Source organism: Vicugna pacos, unplaced genomic scaffold, assembly GCF_048564905.1.
Source record: "Vicugna pacos unplaced genomic scaffold, VicPac4 scaffold_204, whole genome shotgun sequence".
NCBI classification, from domain to species: domain Eukaryota; kingdom Metazoa; phylum Chordata; class Mammalia; order Artiodactyla; family Camelidae; genus Vicugna; species Vicugna pacos.
In genome coordinates, this window is record NW_027328883.1 from 310,018 (window position 1) to 334,042 (window position 24,025).

At 43.6% G+C, this 24,025-nt stretch overlaps 1 protein-coding gene across 3 annotated transcripts; it reads right to left on the reverse strand.

Annotated features, from left to right (window-relative positions):
- Positions 1-826: 826 nt before the first annotated feature.
- LOC140685389 (synaptonemal complex protein 3-like) lies at positions 827-9,747 on the reverse strand. 3 transcript variants are annotated; one of them, XM_072958178.1, is made up of 9 exons: positions 9,669-9,747; positions 8,609-8,793; positions 8,055-8,124; positions 7,862-7,896; positions 7,382-7,499; positions 6,406-6,505; positions 3,865-3,963; positions 1,338-1,442; positions 827-1,186 (listed from the first exon to the last, which is right to left on the reverse strand). In XM_072958178.1, exons 2-9 carry the CDS (start codon positions 8,736-8,738, stop codon positions 1,133-1,135), a joined length of 711 nt encoding a protein of 236 aa, XP_072814279.1. In that variant the 5' UTR covers positions 8,739-8,793; positions 9,669-9,747; the 3' UTR covers positions 827-1,132. The 3 variants fall into 3 exon arrangements, with proteins under 3 accessions (XP_072814279.1, XP_072814282.1, XP_072814281.1); XM_072958181.1 differs by having other exon boundaries at positions 9,675-9,741; XM_072958180.1 differs by lacking the exon at positions 9,669-9,747 and adding an exon at positions 9,405-9,462.
- Between the last annotated feature and the right edge of the window lie 14,278 nt (positions 9,748-24,025).

Below are 24,025 nucleotides of genomic sequence, written 5' to 3' on the forward strand. Positions count from 1 at the left end.
GGGGCCAGGATTAAAGTGAAAAACACACAGAAAAACAAGAAAAAGTCACTCCTCCCCTCCAAATGGGAATATTTTGTTTTGAATGATTCATGAAAGCAATTTCAGTAACTCAGAAAAAGAACACATTTAACTGACTCCTTTCAAATATATTCCAAAACAATACCATGTTGATTAAATAACATGTGTCCAAATGAAGAGAGTGTTATGTCCTTAAATGCAAAAAAAAAATGCCCATTACAAAAGGAAAGGCACAAGAATTAATTATTCAAGTTTTTAGATGAATTCAAAATCAATGTTTCACATAGTCAATGAATATTAAACTTGAAAACAAGCACTCTAGGTAATTTGTATGTAAAGACAGGTGTGAAACACTTGGACTGTAAGTAATTATGTGTATGTATATATTAATGAAGCACTTTCAATCTGTGCTAAGGGCAGGTGTCATTTAATACTGGACCAACACCAGTTAAATGACATTGTGATGTCTTTGTGGAAATGACATATTCACAAACCCATGTCTCAGCACTGATATTTATGTAGCTAGGTCTCTTCCCTTAATGGTTTTTAGCAGTTCAGTTTATTCAAAAACAGAAATTTAAGATGCTTTTAATAATTTCTATATGGCAATAGAGGAGATTTTCCTTTGAAATAATTTTCCCCAGTGGAATCGGCTCTGTAAACGAATGAGTAAATACAAAGTGGTGCACAGATCAAATGGATTTTATAGTCCTTGATTTTTTTCCTTAAGGAAGAACAATGTAGCCTTCTTTCTATACCTGTGCTGCTGAAACTTTTGGGGCTGATACAGATGCACTGAGGCTAAACCTAAAATTAAATCATCTTTATTGCTAAAAGTCATTTGACAGTGTTAGGTACAGAACGTCAGCATTACTGACAAAAAGGGCTGAAAGCTTGATACATATAATTTGGGAATTGCTGATTATAGTCACAAACTGTTTCTGTTTCATGTGAGTTTAAACAGAAAGGAGGGTCTTGCACTTCACGAACAGGCTATGATAAACAGGCTATACTGACTTGCGCTACAATGTTTAAATGACTGTAATGTGATTCAGCGTGGCTGATGTTACATTTGTGTCATGTAATTTAGCTTCCACTTCTTTCTTCAAGGTCCTCAGAGTAACAGGGTTTGGAGATAACTTTCAACCACTGCCAGGTCTAGGTGTTGCTGTTTCAAGAAAGGAAATATTAAATATTTGCATATTATTTAGGTAATTGTTATACGCATTCTGTAAAACAACAACAACAACAACAACAAAAACTTTACCCCAATGCTCACATCCCTCCATAGTTCTTAATATCAAGTATACACTACTTACAGCTTCCAGCATAATTTTGTTTTGCAGCTTGGCCATTTCTTGTCTAACTTCGCTTTGCTCATCAGTAAGAAGAAGTTCATGATCCTTGTCTAACTCCTCCATACTCTAAAACAAAAAGCCTAGTTCAGTGATGAAGCACCACTTTTCATCTCACGTTCTAAACACGTACCATTAAATTTCAAAAGTAACAAGTCCTAATACTCAAAGGATACTCATTATTTATTCCAAATAAAAACATTACAACAAATCATGGAGATCAAAATACCCACTTAAGAAATCTAAATGTCGTTTTTGAGTCAAATATGATTATTATAGCGGTACAACAGAAGTACCCTTTGCTCAAAACTGTTAACAAACACTTAAGGTCACGGTGGAGCAAAAAAAGAAAAAAGAGAATGACAGTCCCACAGAATGAAATACCACAACTTAAAAACTCTCTCATAAGCTGTCTAAACACCAGGTAACAATGCACTTATAATAATCAATGTAACATGGTTCTGCTCGAGAGAATAAAATGATCTGTGATGTGACCTCATTAAGCTATGAAAAACAAACCTACGTTTTAAATATTTATTACTCATTCAACAAATGGTGATCTAGTACATCCAATCTGAATAGTAGTCTTCCAGGGCCGAGGGAGGGGGAGTTTCCAGGCCTACCTGGGTTTTTTAATTTTTTAAATTAGAGATTAAAAACATCAAACACAAACACTTTATAGCAATTAAGGAAACACAACTTGCCAAATCCATGTAATGGAAAATAAGATTGATTCTGATTTAGTTGGCAGAAAGAATAAGATTTCACTAGGTAAAGGAAAGAGAGAATTAAACGTAATCTAGGGCAGGAGCATAAGCAAAGCCAGGAGGTAATGGTGACTTAGTGCAGAGAAAGCAACTACTCTGGAGGGGTGGGAGGAAAAAAAGAATGTAAGTATGAAACTACAAAGAGAGGGTTTTGTTATGGGGGACACGTTGAATACCTGAGGATTTAAACTTGGGCAGCTAATGACAGGTTTTCAGGAGGGAAGGGATACCTGTTGGAAGATCATGTTGCAGAACTGCGAAGGATGGATTGGAGAAGACAGAAATCAGGAAACAGTGTAACAGTACAAGCAAGGAATGGTGAGGTCCTGAACCAGGGCAGCAGCAGCGGGAATTCAAAGAAAGAAATTAAACAGATACAAACTACTACACCTAAAGTAAATAAGCAAGAAGGATTTACTGTATGACACAGGGAACTACATTCAATGCCTTGTAGTAAGCTGTAATGGGAAATAGTCTGGAAAAGTATAGATATATATATAACTGAATCACTTTGCTGTACACCTGAAACTAACACAATACTGTAAATCAACTATACTTCAATAAAAAAAAAAAGGAAGAAAGAAATTAAAGTACAGTTGCAGAGGTGAAAATTGTAGGGCCTAGTAATTGCTGGGTGGGAAGGACAAGGGACTTGGAGGAGCCAAAGACAACACTAACGTTACTACCATAAGTGCTGGCCTTTAGTAATAACCTTTAGAAGCAATCTTCTTGGGTACTTTATCAGATCTGCACACCAATCAGTAAACGGTTCTCAGGGAGCATTAGAGCAACATCTTGTCTACTTAGATATGCCTTTAAAATAACTCCTTTGTAGACATATGATTCTAAAGTTCTTTAAAGAATATCTATTTTAAAAGCCTTTTGCTAGTTTACCTAAACCATCTCAATTAAAGAGAGTGACATTAACATCATGTTTTTGAATAAGATTATCATTAGAAAAGAACACTTCCCAGCCCTGCCCACCACCAAAAAAGAAGGGTAATGTGCAGGATTCCATCTATTCCTAGATAAGCATACACAGTACACACATATCTGCGGGGAGAAAAGGGCAATGTGCTAATGTGCAAATATCTCGGCAGATCATTCTCAACCCACAAACATTAAGTCTTCCTCTGGGTTTTTCATTCAGTTGTACACTTAGGCCTCATATGATTATAAGTTTATATAGAAGGTCATTATTAGTCACATATTCTAAAAGCAGATATGGCATAAACACTCATATAATACATCTGAAAATAGAAGAGTTATTCATTAATTACAATTGCCTGCTTCATATTTAGCAGTAACTGTTAACATAAGACAAGCAAAAGACATCTAGGAATGATTTATAAACTTCCTACTTTCCACTATATATTTGTTGCTGATCTCTTAAAAACTGATTGTTGAACAATAAGGTTATGATTAAACTGTAAATAAAGTATCAGTTTTCTTCATGCTACATATATGCTTAGATAAAATTCCCAGTTCACAGTTTCCTGTTTTAACTGACTCCCCCAAAACTATTAGTGAATCCTAAAACCAAGAACACATTTACTAATTTTGTTAAATCCAGAACAATGAATTCAAAGTGTAAAACGGTTAACAATTTAACAGAACAACCTAAACGTTCATTTCCCATACATATGGAAAGAAACATACTATCTTCTACTTTTACACACAGATTATTTTTATAAGAATCTAGTGTGTTACCAAACAAAACAGACCTTTAAGAACTGCTCATATAAATTCTTCATTTTTTTCAGTCTCTGGTACTGAACAATTCTAGCTTGTCGAAGAATCTTTCGTTGCTCTCGAAACATGTTCTACAAATACAACAGAATAGGAAAGTGATAAAATGTGGGTAACATTTAATATTTGGAGAGCATAATTATACATTACATTTAAAAGGAACACTCTTTAACTCAATGCTTGTTAGCATTTCCCGTTTTAACAACTTTTATGACCAAGTTTAGATAATTGTGCTTACTACTTCTCTACAAAACCATATCATAATCCTATCTTAACAGTCATTGAGTAGGAGAATTTCTTTCTTACCAATCATGAAAACATGTTTTGATTCTTGATTTCAAAACTCACAAATGACCCTTCCAATAATGTGTTTACCACAGGTAGGCAAACGCCACCTAATGATCCTTCCAATCAGTAATTACAGAGGACCATTCTTTCTTAACAATACTCAAAACATGTATTACTTCTTGATCATTTCAATGTGCACACAGATGGCCCTTCCAATAATGCTAGCCTTTCTGCCCTTTGACCTCATCTCCAACAATAATCTTGACCTCTTCCCTACATTAGCCCCTCACTAGTCATTACACAGTCATACCCTGGATTCTGTCTTTCCCAGTAACTGCAACATCTACATGATCTTAACAAGAGCAAACACTTACATGGGAACTATTCGTCAGGTACTTTCCCAAACCATTTAAAATAAACTTCTTATATATGATCTCATTTAAAACTCAAAACAGCAATTCTCCAATGAAGACATAATGTACGACCGATAGGCACATGCAAAAATGCTCAAGATCACTAATTATCAGAGAAATGCACGTCAAAACTACAATGAGGTATCACCTCACACCAGTCAGAATGGCCACCATTCAAAAGTCCACAAATGAGAAATACTGGAGAGGCTGTGGAGAAAACGGAACGCTCCTACACTGTTGGTGGGAATGCAGGTTGGTGCAGCCACTGTGGAAAACAGCATGGAGATTCCTCGAAAGACTAAAAATAGACTTATTGGATGACCCAGCAATCCCACTCCTGGGCATATATCCAGAGGGAACCTTAATTCAAAAAGACACCTGCACCCCAATGTTCATAGCAGCACTATTTACAATAGCCAAGACATGGAAACAACCTAAATGTCCATCGACAGATGACTGGATAAAGAAGATGTGGTATATTTATGCAATGGAATACTACTCAGCCATAAAAATGATAAGAATAATGCCATTTGCAGCCACATGGATGTCCCTGGAGAATGTCATTCTAAGTGAAATAAGCCAGAAAGAGAAAGAAAAATACCATATGATAACACTCACATGTGGAATCTAAAAAAGAAAAAAAAAAGACAAATGAACTCACATATAAAACAGAAACAGACTCACAGACATAGGATACAGACTTGTGGTTGCCAGCAGGGAAGGGAGTGGGAAGGGATAAACTGGGAGTACGAGATTTGTAGATACTGACTGGTATATATAAAATAGATAAACAAATTTATTCTGTATGCCACAGGGAACCATATTCAATATCTTGTAGTAGCTTGCAGTGAAAAAGAGTATGAAAATGAATATATGTAGATCCATGTATGACTGAAAAATTGTGCTGTGCACCAGAAATTGACAGAACATTGTAAACTGACTATACATCAATAAAAAAAAATTCAAAAAAGCCCCACCAAACCTCAAAACAGCTCTACGAGGTAGGGACTCTTAGTGTGTCCCCTTTCATGGATGAGGAGACTCAGGCAGAGAGGCAAACAATCTGTCCTTGGTTTCACAGCTACCGCTGGTCAAACAGAATTGCATCCCAAACATGTATGGTTCCAGAGTCCAGGCTCTTGACCACTGCACTATGCTGTTTCTCCATGTCTCCCAGCGTTCAATCACTACCTCCCAGCTTGTAGTTCATTCCCTTCCTTGCTACATGTAGTTCAATCAATACTCTGTCGGGATCCTAAGACTTTTCACTGTCCCCAGCCCCGACTCTCATGACCTCCCCTTTCCTCCTTCCCAGCTTAAATTCCATGGTCAATCATTATACCTATGCCCTTGCACACGTACCTTGGCCCCTTCTCACTCTGTCAATCTGCACGGCTAAACCCCAACCTGGGGAAAATCCACCTCTCCAGCTGCTCTGCCACAACTATGCCAAGTCGTCTCACACTTTAAATTCACGGTCACTATGACACTAACCTAAGTTAGATCCCTAATGCTGCCTGGCAACAAGATTTCCCTAGTCCTCTCGGGGGGGGGGGGGGGGGGAAACAATTCTAACCCGCCTTCTCTGCCTTCAAAAGGCAACAACTTCCTCCACCGTCCTAACTCCCAACTGGTAAACTTACTATTTCCACTAAACAGACAGAAGCAACCGAAACAGAACATTCAGGCTCCCATCACTACATCTTCCACTCTGGGTTCATGGGCTCTACCTTCTCTCCTGTATTATTGCCTGAGCTACTGCTACTCGAGACTTTGATACAACGAGCTAATGTGAAAGCTAAGGCTGATACCAACAGCTAGTTTTTCTTCTTGTTCCTGGGCTTTCTGCACGTCTATATTCCACTCCCGAAGCAAAGTCCGAAGCTGCCGAGAATATCGGAGATGAAGATTCTGCCTGTAAAACGTAACAATGAGCACTGTCATACTTCATAAGATATGAGAAAACATTAACCACACTCAAAACAAAACTGACCTGACACAATTTACACTATACAAGGAGAAGGCAGTGACAGCATAACAGCAGCTAAAACAGTCTCATGGGAAACAGAAAGGTTAAGTAGATGATTTACTCTTTAATTCCAAAATGACTATTCCTAACTGAATAACACAAATGCTATGTCACGTGCTCTCTACCTCCTGAAAACTAATGAAGATTTACTGTACTATAAATTTCCCATAAAAATTCATTCATCTGAAAGCAGTTTACTTTTCACTTCTTCTTACTGAGTAACTTGTGTGTTCTAATACAGTAAGTAGATTCGATGAGGTTACTACATCCATTCATCAGAGATGTCCAAACAGGAATATTTCACTCAAATACTTCCCCTCTTTGGCACAACAATGATTTTGAAAAAAGAACTGTGAACACAGTTCCGCTAAAATTGACGAACTTTTCACAATATAAGATTAACCTTTTCTACATAACAATACAATTAACTATCACAAGGATAATGATTGAAGACATTTACCTTACGTTCAGCTAGTATGGGTGTAGAATGAATATAAATTAATTTCATCTGACAAAAACTCAATTGTTATTTGAAAGGGGGGAAAAGGTCATCTTTAGTGGCTTCTAGGAAATACATCTCAATTCTGTTAAGGAGTGAGGTTACCGAACTAAAGAATTTATCTGCTTAGGGAAAAAATCAAGCAAAATGTGTTTTTCACTGGAAAATGCAATATGATAGTATTTGCCTTAGGTTATCTGCACCAGTGAACACTAAGAAATTATACAAATGTTGTTGTGGCTGAAAAAAACCACCAACTTTACCTTTGTTCTAGTTGTGTTTTCCAAACATGCCCAATTTTTGCATTAGTGGTGCTGATAGAAGCTTTCATATTCATCTCAAACATTTTTCTCTTTGCAAGAAGAGCCCGTTTAATGTCATCTACATAGAAAATATTTATTCATTAAAGATTAATGTTGAAAATTATTTTCTTCCCATATATTCAAATCAAAATGGGTAAATGCCGCCTCAGCAATATGCAAAGACATTTAAAAGGTATAAGACAGGCATCATTTCAAAAAGCAAGACTGGCATCACTGTTAGTATCATTTTCACTTCCCACATCAACAACTCAAAAGGCAAGTAACGGAAACCTGTAACGTCGAATCACACTAAATACCTGTCTAGAAAAAAAAAAAAGTATCTGAGGGCAACGGATGTAATCCAGGGATAAACATTTCCATTTATAAAAGCTATATAGTTTAAAACAATGTTCTCTAGTTGTAAATATCACTCAAACGTACCTTGAAATCCTTCCAGCATCTCCCGTACTTCATTCCTGTGAAGAAGTTATATCAAACATTATTAAATAAAGATACATGAAAGACCATACTTGTTATGAAAGAAATGCCCCATGCAAGGACTTCACAGAGAATACTTGTTACATGAGCCAAGTGGACTTTACCTAGCAGGTGAAAATTGCCATAAAAACATTACCGCAAGTCTTCCTCCAATGTTCCTGGAGAAGGATTTATTCCCCCATAATTATCAGTGACTCGGTTGTTTCCTACATTGAAATAAAAATGGAAAACACTTTAAAACGAAGCATGGTATTGTGATCAGTTTTCACGGAGAAATATCCTCAGTGGGGAGGGTTTCAGGCTTAGTGCCACCAAGAGCTGTTAAAGCAGACATATGAAAGGACTCACGTATGTGCAGGTCAGATGAAGTCAGATCAGGGACCGGGTCCTTTTTATGGAGACACTGTTACAAGCCTTTCAGGGTTTAATGTCAGCATAAATCATGTAGCCCAGAAGAGATATTTGGGAAAGAAGGGCCTGCAAGCATGAGGAAGAGCTGCCATGTAAGCTTCTGCAATCCGGGTGTCCAATAGGAGGATGGAGTGGGCAACCCCCAGGACCCGACACGGCTTTGCAGGCACATGGATTTCACTGGCTACAATGTCGAGGACTCAGAGCAGTGACCTGAGGGACACGGCCCCTGCCCCCGTGCGCTGTTATCCGCAAAGGCGTCCGATGGACCATACGTACCTTCCGGAACACCCTCTGACCCACGCGGCTCTCTTCTCTCTTGTCTCCCGAAGTCACAGGCTGCCATACCCTGAGCCTCCACCGGGGCCTTCGCAGCCCTCCCCAGGCGCTTCCTCTCAGCCGGCGCCATCCCTAAGTGTCTCTTCCCAGGCAGAGACAGCTCTCCTGCACCTTGTGAGCACAAACTTAAAGAAACGGGCACAGGGTCAACGAGCGATGCCCGGCAAGGGTCCTCTGCGCACATCAGAGTGTGCGTGCCCGCGTGTCTCCGGCTGGACCAGGAGCGGACAAAGCAGGTGGTGACTGCGAGCCCCTCCTCCGGGGCTGGACGGAGGGCTGGCGCCTGCGCCCCACACACAACCCACCCCGCGCCCGCGGACATCTGAGCGCCGGGCCCCTCCGCCAGATTCTGGCCCCTACGGAGGGAGGGACAGAGGCCGCCCCTGGCCCTCGGTTCCCGGCGGGAGGCCCGGCCACGGGCAGGACCCAACTAAGGGTCCCTCGGGACGGATGGGGGATAAACCAGTCTGCGCCTGGCCCGGGACGGTCAGGTCGGGGCGGGGGGGTGGGGGGGAGGTAGGAGGGGGAGGCTTCCCCACACGCCGAGTGGGCCCCAGGACGACCTCGCGGGCCCGGACTGACCCGCCGGGCCACCGGGCAGGAAGGACGGGGGCCGCGGGCGGACGGCCCCTGTGCACCCGCCCGCACCCTCCCGGGACGTGGGGACCGTCCGACCCGCCCCCGCCCTCAGGGGCCTCGCCCCGTCCTGTGGCAGCCCCGGGGGACGCCACCTCACCGGCCAGCCTGGCCGCCCCCGCTCCACAGCCGGGTCCCCTCACGTCTGAGGAGACGCCCCGTCCCCCCGCCGCCCGGCCGGCCCAGGTCGCACAGTGCGGCCCGCCGGCCTCCCCTCACCCCGCCCGCCCCGCTCCCCCCCCCCGCCCCCACCCCCGCTCCAGGCCTCCCTGCGGCCCCTCCATCTCTCTGCCCCTCCCTCCATCCCACCACCCGCCCCCGCCGCCGGCCCCGGCCCCGGCCCCGGCCCCGCCCCCGGCCGCACCAAGACCTCCACACCGCGACCTCCGCGACGCTCCTCTGAGGGCCTCCCGACAGCCCTCAGGAGCCAGCAGGCCTCTCCTGGGCGGGAGCGGCGCTGATTGGCCGGCACAGCGCGCACGCGGGAGGCGGGGCCTCGCCCGAGCCCCCGCCCCCTGGCCGGACCGCCCTCCGCGGAAGGTGCCCAGGCTGGGGACCTGCGCCGGGGGTTCCAGGACCTCCGTTCAGAGGGCGTTTCCCGGGCCTTCTTCCTGGGAAGTCACAAGAGGACACGGGAGCCAGGAACAGGTGCTCAAGCCTCCACCCCCCTGGTGACTCCTAGTCACCCTCCTCCTGGGGTCCTCTCCACTCACCCCTTCCCCTTGCGGAGGAATAGCCCAGCCGCAGGCGCGTACTGGGGGAACCCTCCCACCCCCGTCTTCCAGGTTTGGGTTTTCGTCTTTTAAGGACACGTGTGTGCATCCTTCACCATCCTTGCTTACTCTGGCGCTGTCTGCGTGTGACGCTAAATTGCAGCCCATTCTCTCTGGTATTCTGCCCCTTGCTCTTTTCACTCAACGTGGTGTCACCAGCGCTACCTGTATTAGGACCTGGAGCCACAGTGCTTTCATTTCCCCCGCCGCATCCTAGACCGTTGTGGAACCACGCCTCAGTTCGCTCCTCCGTTTTCTGGTTCCTGCACGTCGGGATACTTTCTGCTTTAGAGCCCCGAAAAGCAGTGATGCTGGGGATATTCTAATGTCCGGCCCACGCGCAACATGTTTTGCAAGCTTAAGGGAGTGGACGGCTGGGTCGTCGTCGCAGGCTAGTGAGTACGGCGAAACTGTTTCCTCCCTTCCTCCACCGGCTGGCTGAGCGCTCATTGGCTCCCTAGACTCACCAAATACTTGGTGCAGTCAGACTTCAGGTTGCCACTTTAGTGGGTGTGAAATTCCGTGTGTGGGGGTGGGGTGGGGTGGGGTGGGGGTATTCTTTTGCGTTTCTCCAGTCACTTATAAGGTTGAGCTCTTTTTTCTTTTGATGCTTATTGGCCATTTCAATTTCCTTTTCCAGGACAGGTCTCGCTGGCTGTCATGACCATTTTTCAATTCGGTAGGATGGCCTTCTTATACATTTACAGAAGTCGTTTATATATTGGGATACTAATCTTTATGCCTGTGGTTTCCTGTCTCTTTCTTTGTCATTTATAGCTCAAGTGGTAGCGCTGCATGCTTTGCATGCACCAGGTCATAGGTTCAATCCTCTTCTAAAAGGTTCAGTACCCCTTCTAAAAATAAATAAATAAACCATATTATCTCCCCACCACCACCAAAGAAAAAAAACTAAAATAACTTTAGTTATTTCAGGGCATAACATCTTTCTCCTTCTTTTTCTTGTAAGTCACTTGTTTAAAGTTTATTTTGCATTTTAACATCTTTGTTCATGTAGAACTGATTTGTTTTTTGGTTGTTATCAGATAGAGATCCAATTGTATTATGTCCTCTATGGGGAAATTTGCTCTTCACATCTTCGTTAACTGAATAGTGTTAATGTTAAACTTAAGTTAGAAAGTGTTAATTTCCTCACGATCGGTTCATTTAGTAAAACGTCCGTGTTTGCCCACACTACACTGATTCAGAATACCACTGTTATCATACCCTAGATTTCCATATGTTATTGGATCTAGTCTGGACTTGCTGTTTGTTTCCATTGGTTCGTCTGTCTACTCATATTCAAACACCACACTGTCTTAATTATAGAGGCTTTGGCACATACTGTAATATCTTGTTGGGCAGTTCTCCCTCGAAGCTCTTTATTTTCATCATTTTTGTACCTATACTTGCATTTTTCCATAGGTATTGTATCATCTTGATATGTCCGGCAGGGCAAAAGAGAACCTTTTTTTTGTAACTTTTTTTATTGATTTATAATCATTTTACAATGTTGTGTCAAATTCCAATGTAAAGCACACTTTTTCAGTTATACATGAAGATATATATATTCATTGTCACATTTTTTCTCTGTGAGCTACCATAAGATCTTGTGTATATTTCCCTCTGCTATACAGTATAATCTTGTTTATCTATTCTGCAATATTGAAATCCCGTCTATCCCTTCCCACCCTCCACCCCTTTGACAACCACAAGTTTGTATTTTATGTCTGTGAGTCTATTTCTGTTTCGTATTTATGCTTTGGGTTTTTTGTTTGTTTGTTTGTTTGTTTTTTAGATTCCACATATGAGCGATCTCATATGATTTTTTCTTTCTCTTTCTGGCTTACTTCACTTAGAATGACATTCTCTAGGTCCATCCATGTTGCTGCAAATGACATTATTTTATTCTTTTTAATGGCTGAATAGTATTCCATTGTATAAATATACCACATCTTCTTTATCAGTCATCTGTTGATGGACATTTAGGCTGTTTCCACGTCTTGGCTATTGTAAATAGTGCTGCTATGAACATTGGGGTGCAGGTGTCATTGTGAAGTAGGGAGAACTTTTGATATTCGTATTGAGATTGCATTAAATCTATAAGTGAGCTTTGCAAGAACTAACACATGGAGGATGATTGGAAAGGCCTAACAAGGAACAAGGCATTTCTTCCCACTAGTCCAACTCTACTTTTGTGTCTTTAAGAAGCATTTTACAGCATTTTAAAATGTAGATTTTGGATAAGCCTTCATTTTATTCCTGAATATGTTTTCCTTTTTTGCTGCTCTTATAAATGAAGTTTGTTTTGCCTTTCATTGTATCTTCTAACTCATTTTTGTGTGTGTGCATGTGGCGACTTTTGATTTCTGCATCTTCATTTTATACCCTACATCGTTGTAGAATCTTTTAGTGTTTCAGTTAGTTTTACCCCCAATTCCCTAGGGTTCTTTTGGTATATTATCATGTCACCTGGGACTAGAGATAATTTTCCTTCTTCTCCATTTGTTAGTCTCTATTTCGATCATCTCATTCATTGCATAGCTTAAAACCTCCAGGACAGTATTAAGTGGTAATGGACATTTTGGGCATTTTTAGACTGTTCTTGACTGTGGTTGGAATGCCTCAGGTTTTCCCAATTATGTATGATTCCATTTTATTATAATTTTGTCTGATTTTGTCAAAGATTTGTTCAGCATCTCTGCAAATAATTACATAATTTTTCCCTTAGGCCTATTAAAATGCTAAATTAAAAGATTTCTTAGTGTTGCACCTTGCAGTCCCAGAATAAACCTTGCTTGGAACCTGGTGCATTTTCCTCTCGTGATTTTGGAGTCTGTTTGGTAGTATTTTATTTTGGGGCTTCTACATTAGTGTTTGTTAAGGGGCACTGAACAATAATTGTAATTTATGCCGCTGACATTGTCAGCATAAATCCAACGTTTTCCTTCATTTTCTTTGCTCTAAATCAACTCACATAGTGTTGGGACTGTATGGTCCTAAAATTTTGAAGAAATTCTCTATGAAACTACCTGTGCCTAGTGATCTCATGTAGGTTAAATTCTTCATAATTCTCTTTCTTCTTAGACATTATCTCTTCAAGAAGCTCTTTGTTCCCATTGGGGTCAATTACAGCAAATTGTGTTTTTTCAAAAAATTATGTGTTTCATTTAGTTTTTCAGATTCATCTCAGTAGACACATGTAAAGTAAACCCTTTGATTTGCAAAATTTCTTCTGTATTGTTATTTCCATTGTACCATACATATGTATGTTTTTCCCTTGATTAAATTGCCTAGTGCTTTCATTCATTTTTAAAGAGAATTTTGACTTATTCACTTGATCTAGGTTTTTTTCTCCCTCATTAACGTCTACTTTTATATATTAGTGTTGTTTCCTTCTTTGTGCTTTCTTTTGTCTTAATTTGGTGTTTCATACTGAGCTCTTGAATTGAAAATTACATTCATTTATTTTTATTCTTTCACTTTCATACATGTGAGTATTCAAGACTGCATTTACTCTGACCAATGCTTTAAATATAGCTCATTTATTCTGAAATGTAGTAGTCTTCCTATAATTTGTATAAATTCTGCACGTATCTCCAGTTTGACCTGGTATTTCTTTAATGGAAGATTTTTCAATGTCTTCGGAGAAGGGATCTTTTAGTTTTTATAATTTCTGGTTATACTGTGCTATGATCAGAGCATGTGGTTTGTAACATCTCTATTTTGTTGAACTTAGTGATGTTTTCTTTGTGACCTAATACATGTTCAATTTTTGTAAATGCTTTTTGTATCCCTTAGAATGTGTATTTTCTAGTATCATGCTGTAGTTTTTAATATGTACTAATTAGTTCCACCTTTTCAATTATGTTATTCAAAAAGTTATACCGTTATTATTGTTGACCACTTAACTGCTTGTGGGAGATTGCATTTTCTAAAGCTGGCCACAGCACCATCTCCTCTCCCACATGCTCTTCTCATAGTGTGACTCTGGCTCTGCTTCCATCAAGGAGTGGAACCCACATACCCTTCTGTGAACTTAGGCGGCCTCAAACTGCCTTGACCAAGACAGTATAGCATAAGCGGCAATTTGTGTCTTCTGAGACTAGGTCATAAAAGTGTCACGAAATCTCACCCTGGTTTTCTGGGACGCTCGTTCTTGCAACCTACGTACCATGCTTTGAGGAAGCCCAAGTAGCCCATGGAGAAACCCAGGGATAGAATCAGATGCTCCCATCCCACAGCCCCAGCTGAGATTGCAGGCAATAACCAGCCTCAGCTTGCCAGCCATGTGAGCGAGACGTCTTGAATGGGAATCCTCTCTACCCTCAAGTTGAGCAACCCCAGGTGATGTGACGGCGACACTCAGAGCAGACATGATGACTCATCCCTGCCAAGCCCTGAAAAAAAAAATAGCTAAAAGACTATTTTTATTTTAAGCCACCAAGCAAAACCTCCTAGACCTCCCCTGTAAGCAGAGCTCTGTTTCTCCCCCAAGTCCCCAAAGGAGAGCCTTGTGGTGGTTGCCTGCTCTCCCCCACTGTCTCTCTTACTTGCTCACTCCCCACTACACATCTCCTCTCCTCCAGTTTCCATCCTTCCCATTGCCTGGAATCTTCCCTTTCTGGTCTGTCTAGCCTTTACATGCACAAACAACATGACCTTCTCTTGCTGCTGTTGCTTCTCCATACATAACTGCACTCATCAAAACAAATCAGCAACCTTCAGAAGATTTGACAGGGACACAACTGTACATAGCTAACTGATATTTTTACAATTATCTTTAAAAGAACCAAAGGCATAATTTGCCACGTTCATCTTCTAGGAAGACCTCTGAAGCAGCCTTCCCATCTACCTGTTGGTGACCTGTGTACATTCACTGAACACTTTGGAACATTTTCTCACCCCAGCTCCTGCCCATATTCCCTGGTATCTCAGTTCCTTTAATGTCGTCTTTTAAAAACTGCTCCTGCATTACTCCATTCAAAGTCCATCAACTTCTAGGGCTATGCTTGGAAGTGGCTCCATCTTCCAAACCCTTCCTTCAGATATCCTGCACTTGAACCACGACCTCCTATCCTTCCAGCTCGCTTTTAGACTGGTTGTCCCCACTGTAACCATTTGCCAGCCTCATCAGAAGTTCCACTCCACTGCCCTTTTTCCTTTTCCTCTATCGAAGGGCCCCTCCTGTCTTCTCATGAGTAAAAGTCTAGCATCTCAGTCAGCCCCTTCTCTATAACTTCCTGGGCTTTTGCTGCATTTGTTGGGTAAAATCCAATTTCTCTGAAAACGCAGCTCTCTCTTCCTTTGCTGGCTCCTGCCACAGTGCAGAGAAGTGCCTAATATGGTCAACATGTACCACAGTGGATTGACGATTTACAGCCTCAACTAGGCCCTCAAATTGTCCCCAAGTTATCCCATTTCTGTGTGGTCAACCCACTCTCTCCACTTGCCATTTTCAACCTCTTCCACTCTGCTCCACATTTAATCCTTCTCCCTCCCTTCACAAATCCTCCGCATGCTTAGCCACTCACTCAACCTAATTTTTCTGAGCAAACAATTCAGACAGAAACCCTAGAGACTTCTGCTATCAAACCTGTCCCACAGAGGAGAGAGGGCCCTGCCCCTGTGTTCTAGGTCCCATGGCCTCCTGTCTTCCAGGAACCTCATCCAATATTTCATCCTTAATTTCTCTCCGTCCTCTGTCTTGGGCCTCTCTTTCTCTTTTCCACCCGTCCCATGAACATTTTCACATACTCAAATCTCCTTCAACTCAAATGAATGTCCCTGGGCCCTACACCCAACCAATCTACCTCCCCCGTCCTCCTCCTCCTCCTAGCAGTCCAAGGTCTACCAAGACTTGTCTATGCTTGTTACCTCAATTTTCTCACCTCCCAGGTGTTCTCTAACATACTGTAAGCCAATGTGGGCCCTCACATCTCTTAAAATGGCCCTCACCCGAAAGTCACCAAATGCCTACATGTGGCTAAATCAAATGAATATTCTCTGGTCTTCATCTCACTCAATTCACAGCAGCATTCAATACTGTGGACTACTCCCTTGGTTTTCTTTCCCCTCCTTCTATCTTCTTTTGGCTCCCACAACTACACATTCTTCTGTTACCTCTTGTCCTTCTGGTCACTTCTCAGTATCTTCAGTAGGTTTGCCTCCTCCAGTGGGAAATTATATGGCAGAGCTCCCCAGGACTTGGTTTTACTCGGTTCCCTTCTTGATTCATGCTCTTTCTCTTAGCGTTTCCATATATGCCCGCCCAGGGGACAATTGCCAGTTACATCAGAGTTTCTCAAGGTGTGGTTCGTGGGCCAGCCTGCATCAGGATCATAGGACAGAGGGCATGCTGAAATCCATATTCCTTAGCACTATCCAAGGCCTATAGAATTAATTCTGTGGGTGGGCACTGGGAATCTCCATTTTAAACTAATTCTCCAGGTTGCTCTCAACCCCACTGAAGTGGGAACCACTGTATTTGTCAAGGAAGGACAGCCTGGCTGACATCAACAGACGCAGCTCAACATCTCCATCTACTGGCTTCCTGACACTAGTGTCTTGGTTTCGCAAATGTAGTCCATGGATATTAAGAAAGGATCAAAAATGTGAAAAAGAGAAAAAAATGATGAAAAAAAAAAAGAACAAAGGGTAAGAATGGAGTATCTGCCTGACGAATAATCAAGATTGAATTATATCATCTTTTGACTTTTCTAGCACTGAGCTAGAGCCTTCAGTATCAAAGTTTTAAGGGTAAATTAAACTGGTGCCTTTCACTTCTCATCCAACTACAGAAAACACTTGCATCGGATGACTCCTATCTGTAGATCATTATAGCAAGTTTCTTATTTCTTATAATGTACCAAGGACATTTAATGAATTTTTAAGGTTAGCCTTCCAGAAGTTGGCTAATGAAAAGCATTCTACTTTCCACTAATAATCTAATAGGAGGCACTCTGATTTAAACGAACTTCTACCTTTAAGTCTTTGTCCCAATTACTAAAATAATAAATGGATCTTCAGTGTAAAAACTTTCATGAAAAATATAATTTAAGAAGGGAATGGAATTCCCACATAATTCCACTACTCAGACATAATGTACCACTTTCAGTTGGGGGTACCAGTTCCTTTCATCCTTCTCTCTCTACTCAGGTAGATAGATAGATGACAGATAAGTAGACGGCTGCCTGGATAGAGATGCAGATATAGATATAAAGATATACTTATAGAGATCTGGTTAGAAATAGAGATATAGACTCTCCCTACATCATTGTAACTTTTCTACCTGCCTTGGTTCACTGCCTGCTCTGCAATTTTTATTTCTGTTTCTAATCATACATTTTCCGTCTTTTATCTAAGGTTGACAAACAAAGTCTTCAAGATTTTATTGACTCTGATCATGCTTTCACACTGCCTGGTTTAAGTACCAGGATGCCATTTACTATTTATTTACTTTGAATAATTATTCTCCTTATGCCTTCAGCATTCCATTGACTCATGTAAAAACACCAGTGTCTTGGGTGAGGAATGACTAACTCCCAGATTCCTTCCTGTACTACAAAACCACCCATTCTATCATCATAGAGTTGCATCTTGACTTCCTGCAGTGACCTTCACTGAAGAGTATCATTTCACTTCCTTATTCTTGGTAAACTTTTCCTAAGATTGCTCTCCATCATCTTGGCATTTCACTATTGGAAATGAAAGATTGGAGTGGGGGAAGGGTGGGCCGTGTTGAGCATTAGTCCAGATAAGATATCTGTCTCCCATGCCTCGTTTTTTTTGTCTCTAGGCAGATTGTGTTAGATTTCTCCCTTGCAATCCAGGTATATCTCAGTGTCTGAGAGTGAATTTTGGAGAGACATGGGTGGACATTCTGGCCCTGCCACTTAATAATTGTGAGACATGGGCAAGACACTTGGGTAGTTAGACTCAAGTACCCTCAGTGGCATTGGCAAGGATAAAATGAGACTTTGAACATGAAGGGGCTTTTGTGTGGAATGACACACTTAATAATAACACATGACTGCTATAAGGACAAGTGGGAGCAGGGAGAAATTAGGATGCCAGAGAGCCCCCTTCAACCCCCTTAACAACTTCCAGAGCTCTGTACTCCAGACCTCACCCCTTTAACAGATTATAATTCAGGGTGTAACATCACTGATGCTACTGGCCTCTTTCTACCACCCTGAACCTCTCACCTTCACTAACCTCTAGCCTTTGCCTTAAAATCTTGCTCAGAGCTCCACTAAACTCCACTAAAAACCAAACCAAACAGAAACAAACAGCTTCCTTCAGCCTTTTTGTCCCCTCAAATAAACATCCTTTATTCTTCTAAAAGCATTTATGAGTACTCTCCTGCCAAATCTGCACTAGGCCCAGGTATGCAGACAGAAAAGGTGTAGCAGCCTCTACTTTCAGATAGTCCACTGGGACCAACACACATAAAGAAAATGCTGTGCAACTGTGTTATTACTGCTAGAGGCATGGAAACTTATGGGAGAATGGAGCAGGGGCTCCCAACCTAATGGACAATGAGAGCCTGTGGGTCGTACTAACTGTTGTGTCCCCAGCCTGAGACCGAGCAGAACCCTGCGCCCCCCGCCAACCCCTGCCTATTGTTTATAGAAAAGCAGAAGTCTTCCAGGCCTCCCGGAGTCATGAAATAGCAAGCCCAAGCAGTTGATGATACAGACAATAGAGTCACAGACTCACTGTCTGATGCACATTCCTGAGTCCTTTTACAGATACTGTAACTGTCACCAGCAGGAAAGGGCTGACTGCATGATGATCAGAAGTCTTCCCTGGCCTCCCCTTCAGTAATCTCATGAACAAACTATGTGAACAAGATAGCATCTAGGGAAAATTCACAAGGAGTTCACAAGCCTACACAACAAGCTTGCACACAGTGGAGGGTGGTGATGACCCCGATGCCCTATCTCAATGATTAACTGAGATTACTCCCCTCTTTCCTTTTGAAGCCTTCATGACAGGGTGGAATCTAGGGAGATGGTCTTTGGGGGACTTGAGTTCACCATCTCCTCATGTTAACAAGGCTGTTGCCCCCAAGATCATACCCTTGCCCCTCCCTCAATTAAAAACCAATGACCTTTATCTAAGTCTCAGGAGAAAGCTGTAAAGAGAAGAAACAAGAACTAGCTGGAACCAATATTGCCCAAGATGGTGGAGAATTCAACTTCTAGTAGACCTTAAGCTTCATTGAACACTCAATGTAATGCATTAGCATGTTGAATGAATGACACACCAACCAGCACCATGACAGTTGACCAGTGCCATCACAACAGCCAACAAAGCCATAATAGGGCAGGAAAAAAAAAGGAGATTGGCTCCAGCACTCCCAGAATGAGGATATGATGGCAGAAGCTTCCCGGATAAAGCCCTACATGGCCCAATCCGGAGCTGCAGCTGTCTCGATCCGCCATCTTGGCTGATGGCTCCCCACTTGAGCAATTTCTCTCCCTTTCCCTCTTGTGACCAATAAAGGAACCTTTCACTTTGTCCCTCTGCCTCTGCTGAGAATTCTTTCTCAATCATCAGGCAAGGACCCACACATTTGGTAGTCTTTCCAATTTGGGGATCTCTCTTTCTGCTAACGAGCCTAGCTCAGGGGCCAGCACACACAGTACATGAGCATTAAATCATGAATATACACTCAATGAAGAACAATATCTTAACTGAATTGTAACAGATGTTTGAGACCTTGGGAGGGGAGGGTGTGAAGAAGGAAAGAAACAGAATAGAGGAAAGAAGAGAATTTTAAGAGTCTGGGATTTACTTTAAAAATATATCCACAAAGAAAAATGAAATTTAAAAGAACCCAGTATCTTAATCATTGTTAAATGGGAATTCATTGTGCTCTTCTCCTGAGTTTTTTGTGTTTTTGAAAATTTTCATTAAAACTTTTGTTGAAGAAATAGACATATATTGAGATTATCACAGTATTTCTATTTGTGGTCCTGCTGATGTGATGAATCACACTGATTTTCCAATGGTGGGCCAACTTACCTTCCTGGAGAAGACCCAACTTCATCGTCAAGGGTGGGTTCTTCAGGAACTCACTGGACAGGGAATGTGAGTGCTGCGTTTAGGATGTTCCTGGTGGAGATTGGTCTGTGGTTTTCTTTCTTAAGATACCTGAGCCAGGCTTTATTGGCGACATTCTGTTGACCACCTGGGATGAGTCAGACAGCATTCTCCTTCTTTTTCTGTTCTTTGAGGAGGTTGTGTGATATTGGTGCTATTTCTTCTTTAAATGTTTTCTCCTGAGTACGAATTATACTTTACTTTAGAATCCTTGATCTGATAGTCGTGATTTGTATACTTTTTGGTATGTTTTATAATAATTTTAAGATACACATTTTTTGAGAAAGAGTAGGCAAAAATCAATTTTTAACTTAGAAAACATTTCATTTGCTAGCTGAGGGAAATGCACTCACCTGACCCTAATAACTGGACTAGAAATACCACCCTGGCATAGATAACAACTCTTTACATAAACTTTCCTTGTCACTATCATTGTCATTGACATTTACTGGGCAGGACTATAGGCCAGGCACCGTGCTGGATATGTTACTCATGTCATTTCCTTTAATCATCACCCTAAGCCTATGTGGTAGGTGCCAGCATTCATTCCCAGCATTCCAAAGAGAAAGCTGAAGCATAACAATGTCTAGGATCCAGGACTCGAATTACGTGCAGATTATGTTGTGTTCATCTAACCACAGAAATGTCCATTACACCCAAACAGTCATTTCTCCAAAGTCTTTCTACTATAAATTCTTCACTTCTACAATGATGCCCATATGGCCTGAACATTGACCATGATTTGTAATTATACAGACTTTTTTCTTCCTTGAGTTATTGTCCTTTCCCCCTATAGCCTGCAAGAACCACTGGAGCGGGCATTCACTGTGGAACCCCCAGCATTTGGTGCAAGGCGTGGTCCAGAGGAGGCTCTGGATGAAAGGGGAGAGTAGTATCAGTGACAAGGTAGAAAATGCTTGATGTACATGCTTACTAGAGGGCAGACCATGGTGCCTCTTTGTAGGTGGCTGGGGGAAGGTGGGACAAGTTCATGTAGGAATGAAATCTGAGTGTTTCTCTGTCCCACTGTGAAGTCCTCTGCCTTCCCTCTGGAGCATTCCCCTCCCCTGGCCCCACTGCCAGCCCCAAGTCACCCAAGTCACCCAAATCACTAGGCTGAGGGCTACAGCAAAGGCAGAGAGACTGGAGAGAAGCAAGAGGACTGGCTCCTGCATGCAGAGCAAGGGTCTTGGAGGAAGGGGTGAGCCCAACACAGCTGGAGACAAAGAAGTGAAAGAAGAGAAACCTGGGTCTGCCAGCCTGGGGAAGGAGGGCGGCCTCTTCCTATGAGTGGCAGGGCCCAGCTGGCTTCTCTGAGGCCTTAGGGAGAGGCCCTGCCCCCACTGCCCAATGACCCCTGCACTCCTGAGCCCCCACAACAGAGGGGACACTTGGGCCCTCTGTGGGGCGAAGGCAACATGAAAGGGGAGCCTCGGCTCTGGTCAAGGTGGGCTGGACAGACAGTGCCTCTGAGCTAAGGCAGTGTGGATGCTGTCCCCACCCCTCTGTACTTGAATAACAGAGGAATGGAAGACCGCCCTGCTCCACAGGCACGCACACAGACGTCAGTGGGGAGAGGGTGTGCACCAAGTTTGGCCTGGAGACAGCCACCAAGAACTTAAGGTCCCTCGGGAAATCTTTGAGAGACAGGGACAGGGCCTGAGACACAGGCCTAGCTGGGAGCTGTGCCACTAGAGCCCCAGGAGAGGGAGGAGCTGTTCCAGAGCCACCAAGGATGCAGATACAGATGCCGATGGGAGGCTGTGGGGGAGCTGCCCTGGGGGCTGTGCCCAGCAAGGCTGAGGGCCTCCAAGGACAGGCCATGCGCTTGGCTTCGGGTCAAGGAGGCACAGTCCTGGGAACACCAAGTGCAGCCTCGGGGGACAGGACCTCCTTGTTTCAAACCACACGGGTGCTGCAGGCTGAGGGGCTACGGCCCACACCCCTTGGCAGGGGCCAAGGGGTCTGGAGCCCACGTGTGGGCAGCGGCTCTGCCTTGCTCACCCCAGGCCCTGCTGCAGATCTGGCGCCTTTCCCAGGCCTCCCCCAGAACCAGTTCCTGCCCCAGGAAGGACCCCGCAGGCTCTGGAATGAGATGGTCAAAGGCGTCCCTCAGTCAAGCTCAGCCCCACCCCAGCCCCACAGGGGGATCTCCACATCCCTGCACAGCCTCATCCTGCCCCCCCACACTTGTCCTGGCACCCCTCCGACTACAAGACTGTGCCAGGCCCCTTCAGTCTGCTCCATGGCCTCCACTGTGGGGCCTGACTCCCAAGAAGGGTGGGGGAGGGGTGGGGCCCAGGTCTTCCCTGAACTGTGCCTCACACCCACACCCCCAATCCGCCCTGCTCTGGGTGTCGCACCTCACCCCTGGCCTCCCTCCACAGGGCCCTGGCACTGGTCTCCTCATCTCGCGGCCTGAGGGCAGCTGCAGCACCAGACGGCAGGCCGAGGAGGGCACGGGGTCCCCCAGGGTTGGGAACGGGGGTCAGAGCCCACATCTGCTGGCCCCGGTCTGGCATCAAGTGTGCTTTCCAGGACAGGGGCTCAGTAAGGTGAGCCCAATGGCCTGTTTCGTTTCCGCCTTAGCCCTTAACCCTCTTTCGCTGTCTTCCTTCCCATTTTCAGGAGGAGGGAGGACCTGGCCACCCCGGCTGGTCCTCACACTTGGACGAGGGAGCCTCGGGTGAAACAAGCTGGCGCTGCCTGAGAGCCAGCTGGGCCGTCTGCAGAGACAATGATGCACAAGGAGATACCCAGCGGGGCCCTGAGGACCAGGAAAGGGTGACAGCCCAGGAGACGCCAGAGAGACACCCCAACACCTGCCCCAGCAGAGGGTGGGCAACAGGCCGTGCCTGGGAGCAGGTGGCAGCGGAAGACCAGGGCCACCACCCCGTTGTCACCATTCGCAGTCTGCCTTGCATCCCCCAGCTGTGTTTCCGGGTCTGTCACTGCTAACCACACGTCTCCAGCCAGGCTCACAGCTGTGTTTCCAGGGCCTGAACTGTGGGGTCTGCCAGCCTGATCTGGATCCCAGGGCCTCCACTGAGGAGCTGGGGGACCTGGGCAAGACTCTGAACCTTCCTGTGCCCAGTGTCCTCAACTGGAGAGGAGGGGGCATAACGGTGCTCCTGTGAGGACTCAGCATGCAGTGGAGTGAGTGTAGGCCCAGCGGCTCAGCCCAGTGCCTGGTACATAATAAGAATTCATGTTTCTTTTAGCTGTTTTTTCATAGTTAAGGTTATGCTATATATGTGCCTAATTTCACGTTTTGGATTTTTCCCCTGGATTCGTCAACTCTTTATTTTTGCATGATTGATATATTCTGTCATAAGCTATCATATCATATCTAGCACAATTTAGTGCTTTTGTAACATTTTGATTAAGTATTTTTACATGAATATTTATTCGCATTTCAGATGATCTCAGAAATATCATTACTACAGGGTCAGGGAATGTGAACATCTTTAAGACTGTTGATCTTCTGTAGCAGGACTTTTGGCAGACAATACCAATTTGCTTTCTTACTGTCAGCAAATGAAATTGCTCCTTTGTTTTCACTCAAATTATCATTTTCATTGCTCTTCTATGAATGGGAAAAGCTATCGTCTCTTTATTTGCATTTCTTTGGTGACTAATTACAGCAGGACTTAATGGCTATTTGTATTTTTCCTTTAGTGAATTGCCCTTACCTATCAATTACCCACTTAGCTGTTGGAGGCTTAGTACTTTTATTCTCACATTTTAAGACCAATTCATATATTAACCTTTTGTCCATTACATTTGTTTCATATGTTTTGCTCCACCTACCACTTACATTGTTGTGCTTATGATGCTTGAT